At 46.4% G+C, this 18,156-nt stretch overlaps 1 protein-coding gene across 1 annotated transcript; it reads right to left on the reverse strand.

Annotated features, from left to right (window-relative positions):
• Positions 1–2,976: 2,976 nt before the first annotated feature.
• Positions 2,977–17,845, reverse strand: LOC136628721 (uncharacterized). Its single transcript, XM_066604821.1, has 8 exons — positions 17,617–17,845; positions 10,267–10,370; positions 9,823–10,002; positions 9,617–9,740; positions 7,314–7,417; positions 6,799–6,978; positions 6,593–6,716; positions 2,977–3,098 (listed from the first exon to the last, which is right to left on the reverse strand). The coding sequence occupies exons 1-8, from the start codon at positions 17,663–17,665 to the stop codon at positions 2,977–2,979; spliced, it is 987 nt and encodes a 328-aa protein (XP_066460918.1). The 5' UTR covers positions 17,666–17,845.
• Between the last annotated feature and the right edge of the window lie 311 nt (positions 17,846–18,156).

Here is an 18,156-nt window from a genome sequence, read left to right on the forward strand (position 1 = left end):
GACAGCCAATTAAGAATGATGCAACGGTGCAGAGTTTCATGGAGGCCCTACTTCTACCTGACAAAGTGGAGAGCTCACACCAATTCCTACACCAGAGAAGCAAGAGGCAACGCCATCACAGACCACACAGCAAAGGCAGCGGCCCTCAAGCCGTGGAAGAAAGAAGAGAAGAAGAATTTAACAATAACTTTGCACTTTGACTAAAAACTTTGGACTTTGATAAAAACTTTGAACTTTGATATGCTAAAGACTTTACAGTTACAAGCCAGCAAGGAAGAAAAGGAAAAATGGACTAAAAGGTACGGCGTATGGCGAACAGTCAACAGCACTTGCCCACCACGGTCCCTGTGCCCCATGATGGCCCAGCTGACGCACGGAAAGACGCACCTCTCAAAGCAGCAATAAAGTCGACGCTTGAACAAGGACGGGTGGCTCCTGGGCTTTCTGTAGCTGCTGCATCATCACTTGTCCAATTTTGCATGATCTTTGCCGTAAAGCAACAGGGCAGAAGTAAATTTGCCACATAACACTTGCCTAGGCCACTCTACCCATTTCAGGGATTGCAAATTGGCTACACTCAGCTCCCACTTGTTGGGAAGTATGAATATGTGCTTGTTGTTGTTGATTTCTTTTCAGGTCGGAGACCTACCCTGTTACCAAAGTAAATAAGCAGGTAATCGCACAGAAGCTCATGAATGAGGTAATCTGCAGATATGGGGCACCGGAAGTGATTGAGTCAACAAAGGTACACACTTCACAAGTGAAATAATGCAACACATCATGTCTGTTTTGGGTATATTCCAGGCTTTTCACACACCCTACCATCTGCGTAGTAGTGGGAAAGTAGATACAAAAGGCAATGAAGGAAATGGGCAAATCTTGAATTGAGTGTCTTTCATTAGTTTTTTCTTTTTCTCCGGGGGGTTCATGCCACAGTAGCTGAGTTTGGAGAATGATTTTCTTGTTAATTTTGTCATAGGCCTCTCCAAGGAATTGTCAATAATGCATTCTGCAGTCTCTGCTTTTCTCCCAGGTCCTACAGATGAGTGTCACAATCTGAAACCAGGTGACAGGGTCTATGTGAAAAAGATTGAGAGAGAAACCCTGTTCGAATGTCCCTACCAGATGTTGTTCACCACCCCAACTGCAGTCAAACTCGAAGGAAAGCCCACTTGGATCCACACTTCGCACTGAAAGAACTCATGATCCTGCATATCCTTTACATGCTATAATGTGGTACACTTCCTCTAACACACACCTTTGACTACTGTACACTAGCCCCCTGTTTCAGAACAAATTAATACAATCAAATGTGCAATATGAAGAGTACACTGAGGGTGAGAATCTAACACCGCATCGTGCTAAGAGAGAAGTTGACGCTCCAGGTGGTAACTTTGATCCACATGTATACATAGATGTAATAGGAGTGCCAAGGGGGGTGCCAGATGAATTTAATTCTAGAGATCAGGTTAAAGCAGGTTTTGAGTCCTTATTTGCTATGATCACTGTTAATAATAATGTAGATTGAAATAGATATAATTCATCCAATCAGCAGAGGTTTGTAAACTACAACAGGGATGCTTTACAAGGGTTAGCTGACCAGTTAGGGCCCACTGCATCCATGGTGTTCCAAAATAGAGTGGCCCTGGATATGATTTTAGCAGAAAGAGGTGGGGTATGTAATTTCCTGTATGTGTATTATCCCTTTGATCAAAAAGAGTATGAGTAAGGGACTGGACAATGTGACACCAACGTTTCCCTTGTTTGAAAAAGATGAAGAGCCAGTTTCGATAATGCCAACCACATACGCTAGCAAAGAAATGGAGAAATGTACTAGTACTGCGCCTGCCCCGATCTTCTAAGATGGATTGTCAGTGGAATTCCCATTTGCCTAGGGATAGTGCAGAAGACCTTAGGTTCCGGCGAGGGCACACCCTGTGGGGTGTTAACTTGTACAGATAGAGGGTATGGATGCCCGGAAATGAGCCCAGGGAATCTATGGCCTCCTTCTGAGGTGAGGTAGGGATCCCCCCTCCTAGGAGTAGGGACTTAGGGGCAGTGGAGAAACCCTGATGCAAGGGAGAGGCGACCGAGGGAGAGTGCGAGGCCTGGTGCTTGATCTCCGTATTAAGTTTTTAGGGGGGTTTGAGAAGGAAATATATATATCCTTGTAGGTAGAAAAGAAAACACTGGAATATATACATTTATATAGATATAGTTATGTGCCTTTCTTTTTATATGCATGCTAACTTTATTCTCATATGTACTAACTCTATGAAAAACTTAATACTTCGCCTTACATCAGATATTCCAAAAGTTTGCAAGGCTGAGAGAGATGTTTCCAGAAATTCAGAGAAGATACAGAACCAGACACAAGGCCGTGTGCCTGGCCGTTTTCCCAGAAGCGCTGTATCAAGATGAAGACCGTTCAACTATGCATCTGAACTTTCACTATCTCAGGCCGGAAATCCGGACTTCCCATATATGGTTAGGCGGTGAATTGAGCCAATGAGCCCATCACCCATTTTCTACTGATGAGACCAAAGGGTATAAGATCTCATGTAATCTGTAATAAAGGGCAGCGCAGTCATGTCCCCGTGTGAGGAACTATACCAGACCTCTGTGTGGTGTCTCTTCTTTACCGCCGGCAACGGGGCAGTTGGGGTGGGCCTGATTGGTGCTGTACTTAGAATTTCCCTGACAGCCTGATACTGTAGCAGTAGGGCTGTGGAGCAGAGATCTTCTGCAGCCGCATTCTCTAGCTACCGCTTGATACAGCAGCCGTCCGCCATGCAGTCACTGACTAGCATCACTGTATGACCGGAATGCTTACATGTCAGCTATTAGTAAATGTGTATTGCTGATATGTAGGCCTTCTGATTATACACTGACTTTACTCAACAACCGTGAAATGAGTGGCTCTACTAATACAACTAGCTCAGTTTTCTGCCTGCCCAGCACCTTCCTCCCTCCCAGCTACAATAGGTCAGGAATGCAGGTGTCCAGTGTCACAGTGAACTCCCAGTGCACAGAGATGGCAGGAGTGAGCGTACAAATGTGCAGGAGGATATATTCCAGTTTGTGGTCCTCCAGCATCACTGAGGATAAAAACAAGCATTTATTAGACCTTCTGGCTACAAACATAGGACCGCCATCCAAAGAGAAGGTCTATGTGGGCACTTCATCAGTGCTGGAGGACTACATAGGGCTCATTCCGACAGGCGTTCTGTTGTTCCCCTCCCATCACCTTTATTATTGTAGATTATAATACTATTATAATAAAATATTAACCCCCTGTCTACCCTACAACATCAAACCCTGACACCAGGGGCGTAGCTAGAGGCTCATGGGCCCGGGTGCAAAAGTTTAGCTTGGGGCCCCCTTCCAGACCCGTCCACCCACCACTCCTTTTCACAGCTACTCCTTGTATATCACTTTTAGCTACATTACTGTTTTTTTTAATGACCCATCAATGGATCATTAGTAATCAGGGGTTTTAGATTTTTAAAACATCCAGAACACAAGCCTCAAGGCATGCTTTGCTTCCCCAAGAAAGAAAACAATAATGATATATACACATACATAATACAGGCACACATACATTGGAGACAGCATGAGCTAACTTTTATAACATGTTAGGGCTCATGTCCACGACCAGGTTTTCACCACGTATTATGCACACGTGGTAATCCCAGCATGCTCTCTTTCTCTGCGTACCACGTAACGTGAGCCCTGTACACTTGTATGATACACTGCCCATACACATTACATTGTTTCCATACGCATTGTCACTCTAAACAGAGTGGGGAATTAAAAAAAGAATCCCCCTGTGCATGTGCAGTGCCACACAAGGCCATATGTGGTCCCTGCTGGCAGCGTGCATGGCTGGGAAATGTGTGACATGCTGGTGGTCTCCCACAGTGTTGTAGGCTTACGGCTGTGGCATTGGCATTGAGCCCTTAGTCACCAATACAGCGGCTCGGTTCTAGCATACCTCTAATAGTGAAGTCAGGTGCCGGCTCGCAGAACCCCCCTCACTCACCCCCACTCCCCATCACACAGAACCCCCCTCACTCACCCCCACTCCCCATCACACAGAACCCCCCTCACTCACCCCCACTCCCCATCACACAGAACCCCCCTCACTCACCCCCACTCCCCATCACACAGAACCCCCCTCACTCACCACAACTCCCCATCACACAGAACCCCCCTCACTCACCCCCACTCCCCATCACACAGAACCCCCCTCACTCACCACAACTCCCCATCACACAGAACCCCCCTCACTCACCCCCACTCCCCATCACACAGAACCCCCCTCACTCACCACAACTCCCCATCACACAGAACCCCCCTCACTCACCCCCACTCCCCATCACACAGAACCCCCCTCACTCACCACAACTCCCCATCACACAGAACCCCCCTCACTCACCCCCACTCCCCATCACACAGAACACCCCTCGTCCCCCCCCACTCCCCATCACACAGAACACCCCTCGTCCCCCCGCCACTCCCCATCACACAGAACCCCCCTCGTCCCCCCGCCACTCCCCATCACACAGAACACCCCTCGTTCCCCCCCCACTCCCCATCACACAGAACACCCCTCGTCCCCCCCCACTCCCCATCACACAGAACACCCCTCGTCCCCCCCCCCCACTCCCCATCACACAGAACACCCCTCGTCCCCCCCCCACTCCCCATCACACAGAACACTCCTCGTCCCCCCCACTCCCCATCACACAGAACACTCCTCGTCCCCCCCACTCCCCATCACACAGAACACTCCTCGTCCCCCCCACTCCGCATCACACAGAACACTCCTCGTCCCCCCCACTCCCCATCACATAGAACACCCCTCACTCACCCCCACTCCCCATCACACACAGAACCCCCCTCACTCACCCCCACTCCCCATCACACACAGAACCCCCCTCACTCACCCCCACTCCCCATCACACAGAACCCCCCTCACTCACCCCCACTCCCCATCACACAGAACCCCCCTCGTTTCCCCCACTCACCATCACACACAGAACACCCCTCACTCCCCCCCCTCCCCCCTCTTAATCATACCGAGGACGTTCCCTCTCACTGACTGCACTTACTTTCACTATGGTCTCTGCGCAGGCAGGCTCTCTTGCACATCGGCGTTTCCTCCCAGGACCTCCGCTCAGACCCCTCCCCTCTGATGATCTCTGTGCTTGAGAACCAGATGGGGGAGGGGTCTGAGCAGAGGTCCTGGGAGGAAACGCCCATGTGCAGGAGAGGCTGCCTGCGCAGAGACCATAGTGAAAGTAAGTGCAGTCAGTCAGTGTCGGAAAGTAAGCCCCGTGGGCCCCCAGGGGCTCAGGGGCCGGGTCGCAACCGCACCCCCAGCACCCCCTATATGTACGCCAGTGCCTGACACTACTCTGGAGAAGTTAGTGACATTAGTATAAAACATTTTTTTCCTATTTTCTTTTGTCTGAGACCGGGGTGTATACTATAGTCAAGTGTGTCTAATAGTCTAAAAATATGGTAAATACCAGAGGCGTAGCTGGGTTTCCTGCACCCAGGGTAAAAGCGTTGTGCAGCCCCACATCTGAACCTTGCTTGCTGAGCCTCTCCCACTAGTAATTAATAATGGATGGTAACTCACTATGTTGCTTACATTTTTCAGTAAGTCACAGCAAATAATAATGCAGGTAAATCACTAAATGTTGCAGTAAAACATAATTTTATTAATATGTTCTATAGAGTAAAAATACAAGCACTAAATGAGGGTAATAATACCAAAAACTGCATAATAGACACCCCTGGTGCATCCAGTACTACCATGTATAATTGGAGCAGCTGCCCCAAAAAGAGAAAATATAACCCCCTTCCTTCCCCCTGTATTAGTAATAATATAATAGTACAGTATGAAGTACTACTCATTGAAAGAAAGGGTGGGGGAAGGAAAGACAATCAAGCACAAGATCTTCCTATAGGACAATCTTCTCACTCCTGACAGAGCTTCACTTTGTCTGCCCCCCCCCCCTCCTTCCCGCACCTACCTGTCATCACCCTAGCTCTCTCTCACTGCGCTGGACAGTCCCACTACCCCCACTACACATGCTTCACAATGAAGGCATGCTGCACTCTGTAGATACAACCTAGCAGCTCTTGCCGGTGATGCCGGATCCCTCCTCCTAAATGCAAAGAAAGAGCTGGTGGTGATAGTTTGGGGGTCTAGGACAGCATGGGCCAAGGGACCTCTCCAGCCCTGCACCGCCGTCACCTACTGTAGCAGTAGGGCTGGTGGAGCCGAGATCTTCTGTAGCCACATTCTCTTGCTACCGCTTGATACAGCAGCCGTCCACCGTGTAGTCGCTGACTAGCATCACTGTAGGACCGGGATGCTTACATATCAGCGATTAAAAGTGTATTGCTGATATGTAGGCCTACTGATTATACACTGACTTTAATCAACTACTGTGTAGTTAGTGGCTTCACTAATCCAACTAGCACAGTGTCCTGCCTGCCCAGCACCTTCTTCCCTACAAACACCAGGGGCACATGCCCCACTTTCCCCAGCTACAATCCTGCTAAATATGTTCATTACCTGGTGATGGGAGCGGCTGTTGGATCTCCATCATGGCCTCCTTGTACAGATCCTTGTGTCCTTCTAAATACTCCCACTCCTCCATGGAGAAATAGACAGCGACATCCTGACACCTTATAGGAACCTGACAACACAATATACAGTCATCACCCAGAAGCCTCCAGTACTGTTACTGTATAATATCCCAACATTCCCTGCAGCGTCACCTCTCCAGTCAGCAGCTCAATCATCTTGTTGGTGAGTTCAAGAATCTTCTGTACATTGATCTCCTCATGTATCAGGGGGTGAAGTGAGGGCCTCATGATTGGGCTCAGGGGTCTCCCCCATCTATCACACATGGGGGCCTGACAGCCATCACTAGAGGTCTTCTTCACTACTGCGTAATTCTGTATATGGGGAGACATTAATAAATATCACTACAGACATTTCCAGAGTCCATCACCTGCCCAGTGACATCATCTGTTATTACCATAGATAAGGATGATGTAATGTGACATCATCAGAATCTCTCCCCCCTCCAGTGACATCATCTGTTATTACCATAGATAAGAATGATGTAATCTGGCATCATCAGAATCTCTCACCTCCCCAGTGACATCATCTGTTATTACCATAGATAAGAATGATGTGACATCATCAGAATCTCTCCCCCCTCCAGTGACATCATCTGTTATTACCATAGATAAGAATGATGTATTGTGACATCATCAGAATCTCTCACCTCCCCAGTAAGCTGGAAGAGTATTTCTAGGGTGAGATTTAATACACTTTCTGCCATCTTGTTTCTGTCCTTCTCCATCTTTGATGAATCAGTCATGTAGGGTCCTAAATGGAAAGAATATGAACCAGTGAAAAAAAAAAAAAATCACAAAAAAGACATTATAACTGATTTTTGAGATAATAAGAGGAAACATTTAAAAGTGTTTTCTTATTACTTATAATTGCTTCACAACCCCTGTGTCTTTCCTGGTTGCTGCTGACCAGGACATGTGACTGCTGCAGCCAATCACTGGCTATAAAAGGTCTCTGCTGTGGGCAGTGATTGGCTGCAGCAGTCACATGTCCTGGTAAGCAGCAACCAGGAAAGACACAGGGGTTGTGAAGTAATCTGAATGGTCTCCCCCTTCCCTGTCCAACGTACAGCCAAGCGCAGAACAGTGATAACCTGTCCCCTGCTCGTAGACCCCAGCGGAGAGCTGTCACTCTGAGTAACCCTTGAGTGACTGATCCTAGCCCCCGCAGGTACTGCCTGCACTCTTCACTCCATCCTTCTTATTCCGCTTTCCTCAGTCTGCTGAATCCCGTCTCCATCCCCGGCACACAGGCAATCTGCGACACTGAGACAAGGCTGAGCTTATAGACAGAGCATACAAGTCATGGGAGGAGGCCATGCTGTGTAATAATGTGCAGTTATTGGAGCTGAAGCATTACTGGGGAGGGGGTTACCACTGAGAGATGATGTACAAGTGAATGCAGAGTAAGTAGACAGAGGACATCACTGCTACAATAGGTCAGGAATGCAGGTGTCCAGTGTCACAGTGAACTCCCAGTGCACAGAGATGGCAGGAGTGAGCGTACAAATGTGCAGGAGGATATATTCCAGTTTGTGGTCCTCCAGCATCACTGAGGATAAAAACAAGCATTTATTAGACCTTCTGGCTACAAACATAGGACCGCCATCCAAAGAGAAGGTCTATGTGGGCACTTCATCAGTGCTGGAGGACTACATAGGGCTCATTCCGACAGGCGTTCTGTTGTTCCCCTCCCATCACCTTTATTATTGTAGATTATAATACTATTATAATAAAATATTAACCCCCTGTCTACCCTACAACATCAAACCCTGACACTACTCTGGAGAAGTTAGTGACATTAGTATAAAACATTTTTTTCCTATTTTCTTTTGTCTGAGACCGGGGTGTATACTATAGTCAGGGGTGTCTAATAGTCTAAAAATATGGTAAATACCAGAGGCGTAGCTAGGTTTCCTGCACCCAGGGTAAAAGCGTTGTGCAGCCCCACATCTGAACCTTGCTTGCTGAGCCTCTCCCACTAGTAATTGATAATGGATGGTAACTCACTATGTTGCTTACATTTTTTAGTAAGTCACAGCAAATAATAATGCAGGTAAATCACTAAATGTTGCAGTAAAACATAATTTTATTAATATGTTCTATAGAGTAAAAATACAAGCACTAAATGAGGGTAATTATACCAAAAACTGCATAATAGACCCCCCTGGTGCATCCAGTACTACCATGTATAATTGGAGCACCTGCCCCAAAAAGAGAAAATATAATCCCTTCCTTCCCCCTGTATTAGTAATAATATAATAGTACAGTATGAAGTACTACTCATTGAAAGAAAGGGTGGGGGAAGGAAAGACAATCAAGCACAAGATCTTCCTATAGGACAATCTTCTCACTCCTGACAGAGCTTCACTTTGTCTGCCCCCCCCCCTCCTTCCCGCACCTACCTGTCATCACCCTAGCTCTCTCTCACTGCGCTGGACAGTCCCACTACCCCCACTACACATGCTTCACAATGAAGGCATGCTGCACTCTGTAGATACAACCTAGCAGCTCTTACCGGTGATGCCGGATCCCTGCTCCTAAATGCAAAGAAAGAGCTGGTGGTGATAGTTTGGGGGTCTAGGACAGCATGGGCCAAGGGACCTCTCCAGCCCTGCACCGCCGTCACCTACTGTAGCAGTAGGGCTGGTGGAGCCGAGATCTTCTGTAGCCACATTCTCTTGCTACCGCTTGATACAGCAGCCGTCCACCATGTAGTCGCTGACTAGCATCACTGTAGGACCGGGATGCTTACATATCAGCGATTAAAAGTGTATTGCTGATATGTAGGCCTACTGATTATACACTGACTTTAATCAACTACTGTGTAGTTAGTGGCTTCACTAATCCAACTAGCACAGTGTCCTGCCTGCCCAGCACCTTCCTCCCTACAAACACCAGGGGCACATGCCCCACTTTCCCCAGCTACAATCCTGCTAAATATGTTCATTACCTGTTGATGGGAGCGGCTGGTGGGTCTCCATCATGGCCTCCTTGTACAGATCCTTGTGTCCTTCTAAATACTCCCACTCCTCCATGGAGAAATAGACAGCGACATCCTGACACCTTATAGAAACCTGACAACACAATATACAGTCATTACCCAGAAGCCTCCAGTGCTGTTACTGTATAATGTCCCAGCATTCCCTGCAGCGTCACCTCTCCAGTCAGCAGCTCAATCATCTTGTTGGTGAGTTCAAGAATCTTCTGTACATTGATGCCCTCATGTATCAGGGGGTGAGGTGGGGGAGCCATAATTGGGCTCAGGGATCTTCCCCATCCATCACACGCAGGGGCCCGACAGCCATCACTAGAGGTCTTCCTCACTACTGTGTAATCCTGTATATGGGGAGACATTAATAAATATCACTACAGACAATTACAGAGTCCATCACCTCTCCAGTGACATCATCTGTTATTACCATAGATAAGAATGATGTAATCTGGCATCATCAGTATCTCTCACCTCCCCAGTGACATCATCTGTTATTACCATAGATAAGAATGATGTGACATCATCAGAATCTCTCCCCCCTCTAGTGACATCATCTGTAATTACCACAGATAAGAATGATGTATTGTGACATCATCAGAATCTCTCACCTCCCCAGTAAGCTGGAAGAGTATCTCTAGGGTGAGATTTAATACACTTTCAGCCATCTTGTTTCTGTCCTTCTCCATCTTTGATGAATCAGTCATGTAGGGTCCTAAATGGAAAGAATATAAAACAATGTAAAAAAAAAACATTATAAATTTACTGGTGATAATAAGGGGAAACATTTAAATGTGTTTTCCCATTGCTTAAAAATGGATTCACAACCCGTGTCCTTCCTGGTAGCTGGATAAAAGCTCTCCGCTGTAGCCAGTGATTGGCTGCAGCAGTCACATGTCCTGGTCAGCAGCAACCAGGAAGGACACAGGGGTAATGAAGAAATTCATGGGAAAACACCTTTAAGATGATATTAAAGAGAAGCTGTTTTGTGAGTTTTATGAACTACAGGCAACACAAAATCCCGACAGAGTTCTCCTCACCCGGATCAATTGGACTGATAGCCGACCCAGGCAGGGAGAAGTCGGCAGCGACCGCCCCACTGACTCTTCTCAAAGTTCAGAGCTGCTTTTTACTGTGTTTTTTCTGAAGCGCTGCAGTGTTTTAGAGCACAATATAGATGTCTGCAATGTACATGCGAGTTTTCTTGTCTATTTCTGCAATTGAAAAAAAAAATTTCTGAAAAAACATCTCCGTATAAAAAAGCCACCAAAATAACTTGTAAAGAAACATGAAGTTTATGGCTTAGGGAAGGACTTGGGGAATTTAGATAACTGTAAACGTAACTAGAGCAACAAGTGTCAGGCAGCTGCTGTAAAGGCAAATAGGATAATGGGGTGCATCAAAATAGGTCTACGGACACATGAGGAGAGGATTGTTCTTCCTCTTTACAAGTCGCTCAAGCTCTGACAGGTCCTTCTTGAGTCAATACTATAGACTATATACACACATGGAATATGGTCTATAGTATTGACTCAAGAAGGACATGACACAGCTGGAGCGGGTTCAACAACGGGCAAGTAAAGTAATAATTGGGGGGGGGCAGTGACTGATGTTGGAGGATGCTTAGCTCTTCTCTGCCAGACCTAACAGCATGTAATCAGCACTACAGGCAGTGGAAACCTGGGATTCACACAACAGGACCTGCCTAACATCTCCTGACATCGCAGGCACCAGTTGTGATGGTCAGAGGTAAGAAGAAGAGCCCTCTGAAGCTCACAAAGTTCTTCCCTGCCAGCAGGGAAATCCAACATGGCGCCGGCAGACAGAGAGCAGACAGGGAAACAGCCTCCTCTAGTAAACGCCACAGAATTATAGGCTGTGAGGGATTCCCCTCTGCTGGAGGATTCCCTCCCTGCGCTGCCATCATCATCCAGCAGTCCACCATCTACAGCAGCTCTCTCAGAGCCTGTAATGGGCGCTGCTGAGGAGGAAAAGGCTAAGGGGAGCGCTGAGAGGAAATCTCAGCATTAACCCCTTCACTGCCTGCCACTCCATACTCTGCAGAGAATTACAGTGAAACCCCTTCTAACACAACCCCAGTAAAACATAAGACCTATTACAGGTACCAGATACGATCGCATTATAGACCGGGCGCACAGGCTTCTGAGCCTTAATCACTGCCCAGGTCCACAACAAGGGAGGTCATCACACGTATCCATGTTCATCACATTAAAGAGTAAATAACGTCTGTCGCCAGGTGATCCCCTACAGTCCCCGATCGCTTTCACAATATTTTACTGTTTGCTGACCTCTGCACCCACTTTTCTACGTCGGAGGGCATTCAGACCTTTTTCTGTAAAACTCATTATCAATAAAAACTGTGCTAAAATTATGCACAAACAAGAAGCGCTTGAGCTCTGCAGGAATCGGGACCTTACACCACATAATAATATGGTTGTGTAACAAAGCTCTCTGGCCTTCTATGGACACATCCACCACCAAACCCCAATCTGCCCTTGTATTTTATATTTGGTCTTTGCAACACCCGATGGTTGGAGTAGTCCCGGTGCAGTTGGCTGTTGGTCGGTGACACTGGTGAAACGCACCACGAAACAGGACAAAGCGCAGAGTCTAGATATGGACCTTATGTCGGAGAAGGCGGTATATAATCAAAATCCGGGTTACAAGTCTAAGGATCAAGGCAGGCAAGTCCTGCAAACAGGTTCAAGGGTCGGTACACAGTAGCCCAAGACCAGAATAGCTAGCTGAGAACAGGAAACAAACACCACTGCTTTTCTGGCAAGGAGCAAGTTTCCCAGCTCAGGTTAAATAGCCCTGCAGCTTGGCTGAGAGCATGGAGAAGGGTTAACTCAGGCAATACTGGTGGAAAGCACACAGCACTGCAGAGGAGTAACTTCAGCAGTGCTGATAGAAAGTAAAAGAGCAGTTCATGCAGAAGAGACAGTGTGATGCCCGCAGCTGCCCGCAACAGCAGGGGTGGGGGGGGGCGGCAGACCCAGGCAGACCCCTTCTCCTCCTGCCAGTTCTTAGTAAAAATTTTTGTAGAAGGGGAGCACTGATATTTTCTAAAGGCTCCCAAGAACCGTGTCTCTTCCAGTCCACCAAAAAATAGTTCTTGTTCCTGATCTACTACATATCTAGAATATTCTTGAACTCGCAAACGTTTTTTGGAGTTAACTTGGGCCACAGCAGATTTGGACTTTTTAGAACATTTATTGAGAACCAGGAGGTTTGAAAAGTGAGACATGGAAGGAATTAGGTATCCGCAGGGAGCCGTAACTTGTAGCATATAGGGTTCACCTTTTTGGATATCTCGAATGGGCCCAAAAATCGAGGTGCTAATTTATAAAGTATGGAGGAAAGCCATACTTTATCACTGGAAACCAACTGCGGAGGGGATCAAAGCTTGCAATCGGTGAACTTCTACATCTGGGTGGTTGCTCTTTCCAGTTTAGTCTTGTCTTCTGACAGATTCTGGGAAAATTCTCCAGTGATGAAACTGCTGCCGCAACTTCAGATGTGGAAGAAATAGGCAGAGGAATCCTGGGTTGATAACCATACACTATGAGAAAGGGAGATTTATTAGTGGACTCACTGGCATGATGGTTATGGGAAAACTCGTCCCAGTTAAACAGGCTGGACCAATCGGCATGATGTACATTGGTAACGTGACGGAGGTAATTGGTCAGGATCTGGTTGGTATGTTTAACCTGCCCATTAGACTGTGGATGGTAAGGAGAAGTCCAGGGCTGCATCCATAAGCTTACAAAGAGCCCTCCAACATCTTGAAGTAAACTGGACCTTCCTATCAGACACCATGTGCAGAAGAAAACCATGTAGCCAAAAGATGTGGTCAATGAACTTTCAGAGGAATGAAGTAAGCCAGCTTGGAAAAACGATTGAAGACCACCCAGATGATCGTGCACTCATTGGATGAGGGCAAATCCGTAATAAATTCTGTGGCTATGTGCTGCCATGGGATCTCTGGAATGGGTAGATGGCAAAGAAGACCAGCAGGTTTTTGTTTTGAGGACTTGTTTTGAAACAAAAGATCTGGATATCCTTCACCATAGCTAACCAACGGTAATGACGACAAATTACCTCCATATTTTTAAGTTGAACTGGGTGTCCACCTACCTTAGAACAGTGTCCCCAGGATAAAACTAGTTTTCTTTTAGGTACATATGTCCTTCCAGGAGGAATATTCTTTATTTGAACAGGAGCCACGGTTACTAAACTGGCAGGGTCTACAATATATTGTGGCTTCTCCTTAAGATCACTGGAATCTAAGGATCTTAACAGTGTGTCCGCTTTGACATTCCTATTGGTGGGCTATAATTGCAAAATAAAATAAAATCGAGCAAAGAATAAGGACCACCAGGCTTGTTGAGGGTTGAGTTGCTGTGCGGTGGGTAATTGCTAGAGTACTACACGGAATTGTCTACAGTGTGAGTGGATATCTGGTGAGAAGATCAGAATATCATCGAGGTACACGACAACACACTCATAGAAAAGGTCCCTGAAGGCGTCATTCACAAACTTCTAAAATATGGGTGGGGCATTAACCAGACAGAAAGGCATAACCAAATACTCAATAATGCCCAATCCAAGGGTTTTCCACTCGTCACCCTGTTTTGCCAACTGGAAAACCACAAGTTTGGATAAGGCTTTAAAGAAGTGGGTTTTGGATAACTAAGCCTACACCAAACAGGTTTAAAGTCCACATGAGTATTCATAGCATTTCACATTTAAGATACAAGATGGATGGATAAAAAAATCATAAATAGCCATTTATATAGGCTTCCATTACAAGAAGATATGAAATGGAGGGCTACAAATAGGCAACTATATTTGCACCACACACCCTCACGAATGTGGAGGAGATTAAAAGTTCCACGTACATCAAGATTCGTAAAGATATGAGCTCAGTGCAAGCAAACAGTTCATGGATTAAGGGTCACGCATATTTGTGGCAATAGCGTTCAAGCCCCGATATTCTATGCAAGGCTGGAGTGACCCATCCTTCTTTCTAACAAAGTAGAATATGCTCCAGCAGGAGAGAAGACTTGTAGATGAATCTCATGGCGAGATTATCTGATATATTTTGCAGTAGGTTGGAACTCAGAAAGGGACAGAGGCTATACCCTCCCTCAAGGATATGCAGAACCTGGCACCAGATCAATAGGACAGTCATGGGAACAATGTGGTGGCAGACATTCTGCCTCTTTCTTCTCGAACACATCAGTAAAACCGTACTAAGCTGTTGCTGGCCCTGGAGGTTCTGGGGTACCGGAGAGCAACAAACAGACTATACTTGAAACAGACACATAGAATGGCAGGATAACCCCAACATAACACTTCCTTAGACATTCAATCCAAGCTGGGATTATGCTGACAAAGCCAAGGAAGACCCAACAGCAAGGAACTGATAGACCTCAAAAGGACCGGCAAGGAAATCTTCTACACTCCACAAGATGTATAGCAGGATCGATTTTATGCTGGTGAATGGGGGTCTTAATAGTAGGGTCATGTCTACCACTATAGGCAGCATGGTGTAGTCTGACCACGCACCCATAACTATGTTCATTCAGGAACAATTCAACCACCCAACTATTAAAGTTTGGAGTCTTTACAACTATATTCTAAAACACCCAAAGTATGCCCCCAATTCACTAAAAATATTATCAGAATATTTTTAACTCAACTAATCTACTCTATGGTGCACCCAAAAGGCATTTATGGGATATCATTTCCGAAAACTGGCCTCATGTGACAAAAAAACAGAGAAATGCCTTACTATTATCACTACGATCTAGACTGCACAGACTTGATGAGTTTTCTTAATCACCAGAACGAACTAAAGAAATATCCACTGAAACCAACAGCTCCAAGAATTGTGTCCTTATGAACACAGCCTGGCCTTTAGAATACTGAAAATAACCTACGACAAGTAAAGGCCCGTTCAACCTCATCTCGTATTCTATTTATTAATGACCCCCAGGACAAGGCTTTTGACCTTCAAGGAATTGTGAATACATGGGCAGGCAATAATAAACCATTGTATAATCTAACTAACAATGATTCCACAAGCCAACCTACACAAAACTATATAACCAGTTTTCTGAGCAGGATGAAGCCTCCTTCTCTGACCCCGGAGGTATTGGGCACCATCACAACCATTTAGTATGACTGAAGTACTCAACATCATTAATTTCCTACAAATGAGCAAATCCCCGGGACCAGACAGTCTTATGGGGGATTATGACAAGGCCCACAAAATCACCCTAGCCTTATATCTGGCCAAGGTGTTCAATGAAACAATGACAAAAGGTGAAGTCCCTCCAGAGATGCTGAAGGCACTTATTACCACCTTGCCTCTGGCTGGTAAAAGCCCCGATCCCTCCGCTTCTGTTACACCAAAATCCCTGTTAAATACAGATATAAAAATCATATGTGAAATATTAACCAACAGACTCTCTGGGGTTCCACCAAATGTTGATAAGGACCAAGTGGGATTTATTCAGGGACAGCAAACAGTAGATGGTACAACGCTACATCAGTTATTGTGGTGGTGTGGGCTCGGGGTATGCCTTCTTTGTTTCCAGCTTTGGATGTGGAGAAGGCATTTAACAGAGTTTGTTGAGATATCAACATATTTGGTGCTTGTGCGAACCTCTCCAAAACCTCTGGGACCAAATCCAACCTGCACGGTGCTCCATGTCACACATTACAGAACAGTGGGGACCAGCGGTGGCAGAGAAGACGACTCCTCAGAGGATGTTCTTATAATCTTCCGTAGCAAAAAAATGGAAAAGTACTAGTATACCACTGAAATATCCAGGTGGTTCATCACATCTGCTTAATGGGGCATATAATTGCATCCAGACTAGGCAGGTGGAAAGGTTCAAGGACAAGCGGGCTGAGTGGTTCAAATTCTCAGGAAATACTTGTTGAATACCCTGAAGGACGGCAGTCATTAGGTTTTTGAAATATGTGAGGCATGAGGCGGTCCTTGGTTTAACACTGGGCAACTAAAAGGGGTTAAAGAGAACCTATACCCCTCGCCTCATGCATATGTGAGACACGAGTTCAAAGCATCACATTGTGGGCCGAGACCATGATTTATTTCTCTAAATATTTTGTTGCTTCCTTTTATCCTACTTATTGGCTATTACTCCGTGTTCAGAGCTTCACATTCTTTCATCTTCCTCCTATATTGTACAACTATTGCTATAAATGGCCTGTGAAATGTTATGTACCTAAAATAGCTGGCAAAACGATAAAAAATGTGGAGTTAAAGTAATAAATGAAATGGGCGGACTATAATACCCAGAGAGAGAGTGACCGGTGACATCAGATAGTGGTGACGGTAGTGACAGAATAGTGACCGGTGACATCAGATAGTGGTGACAGTAGTGAGCGGTGACATCAGATAGTGGTGACAGTAGTGACAGAATAGTGACAGGTGACATCAGATAGTGGTGACAGTAGTGACAGAATAGTGACAGGTGACATCAGATAGTGGTGACAGTTGTGACAGAATAGTGACAGGTGACATCAGATAGTGGTGACGGTAGTGACAGAATAGTGACAGGTGACATCAGATAGTGGTGACAGTAGTGACAGAATAGTGACCGGTGACATCAGATAGTGGTGACAGGGAGGGGGCGTGGCTTGGCACTCAGAGGGAGAAGTTGCTGAACTCCATTGCTCCTGCTACCAGCCAGAAAAAACAAAGTTTCCCTTCCTCTCCTGACTCCTAGAGGCTTCTTATCGGGTCACCATAACCCTCTACAACCCAGGGGAGCTCAGAGTTGCGTCTTCTGCTGAGCTGTGGCTCTGATTTACAGCCTACCACGGCCCATTGAATCCCTGGGGCCTCCGGCCTGAAGTTACACGCCTCCCCCACTGCCAGACAGGGCTCCAAGCCTTCCCCATACCAGCTTGTAGAAGGTGCTGCTCCGGAGTTGAGGGGATTCCCTGCCACATTCCCTGATTCCTCCGGCACTGACAATCAGTGAAGTGGAAACTTCCTCTCACATCTCCCTTATCCTGCGCTGAGCCGTCCGTGCAGAGAGCAGGGCTCGGTGTAAACACTCACCCATCCCCCCTGCATCTGGGACACTGATAAGGGCTCTGCAGCCCAGGGACTGCTATAGTGGGGAGGCTGAGCTCTGCAGCCACAGAGGACACTGACAGGGCTGAAGATACAGGGAGAGCTGCTGCTGTATCACAGACTAGAGATGAGCGAGCACCAAAATGCTCGGGTGCTCGTTACTCGAGTCGAACTTTCCGCGATGCTCGAGGGTTCGTTTCGAGTAACGAACCCCATTGAAGTCAATGGGCGACCCGAGCATTTTTGTATATCGCCGATGCTCGCTAAGGTTTTCATTTGTGAAAATCTGTGAAATTCAAGAAAGTGATGGAAACGACACAGAAACGGATAGGGCAGGCGAGGGGCTACATGTTGGGCTGCATCT

Source organism: Eleutherodactylus coqui, chromosome 5 (assembly GCF_035609145.1).
Source record: "Eleutherodactylus coqui strain aEleCoq1 chromosome 5, aEleCoq1.hap1, whole genome shotgun sequence".
In the NCBI taxonomy this organism is placed as follows: Eukaryota; Metazoa; Chordata; class Amphibia; order Anura; family Eleutherodactylidae; genus Eleutherodactylus; species Eleutherodactylus coqui.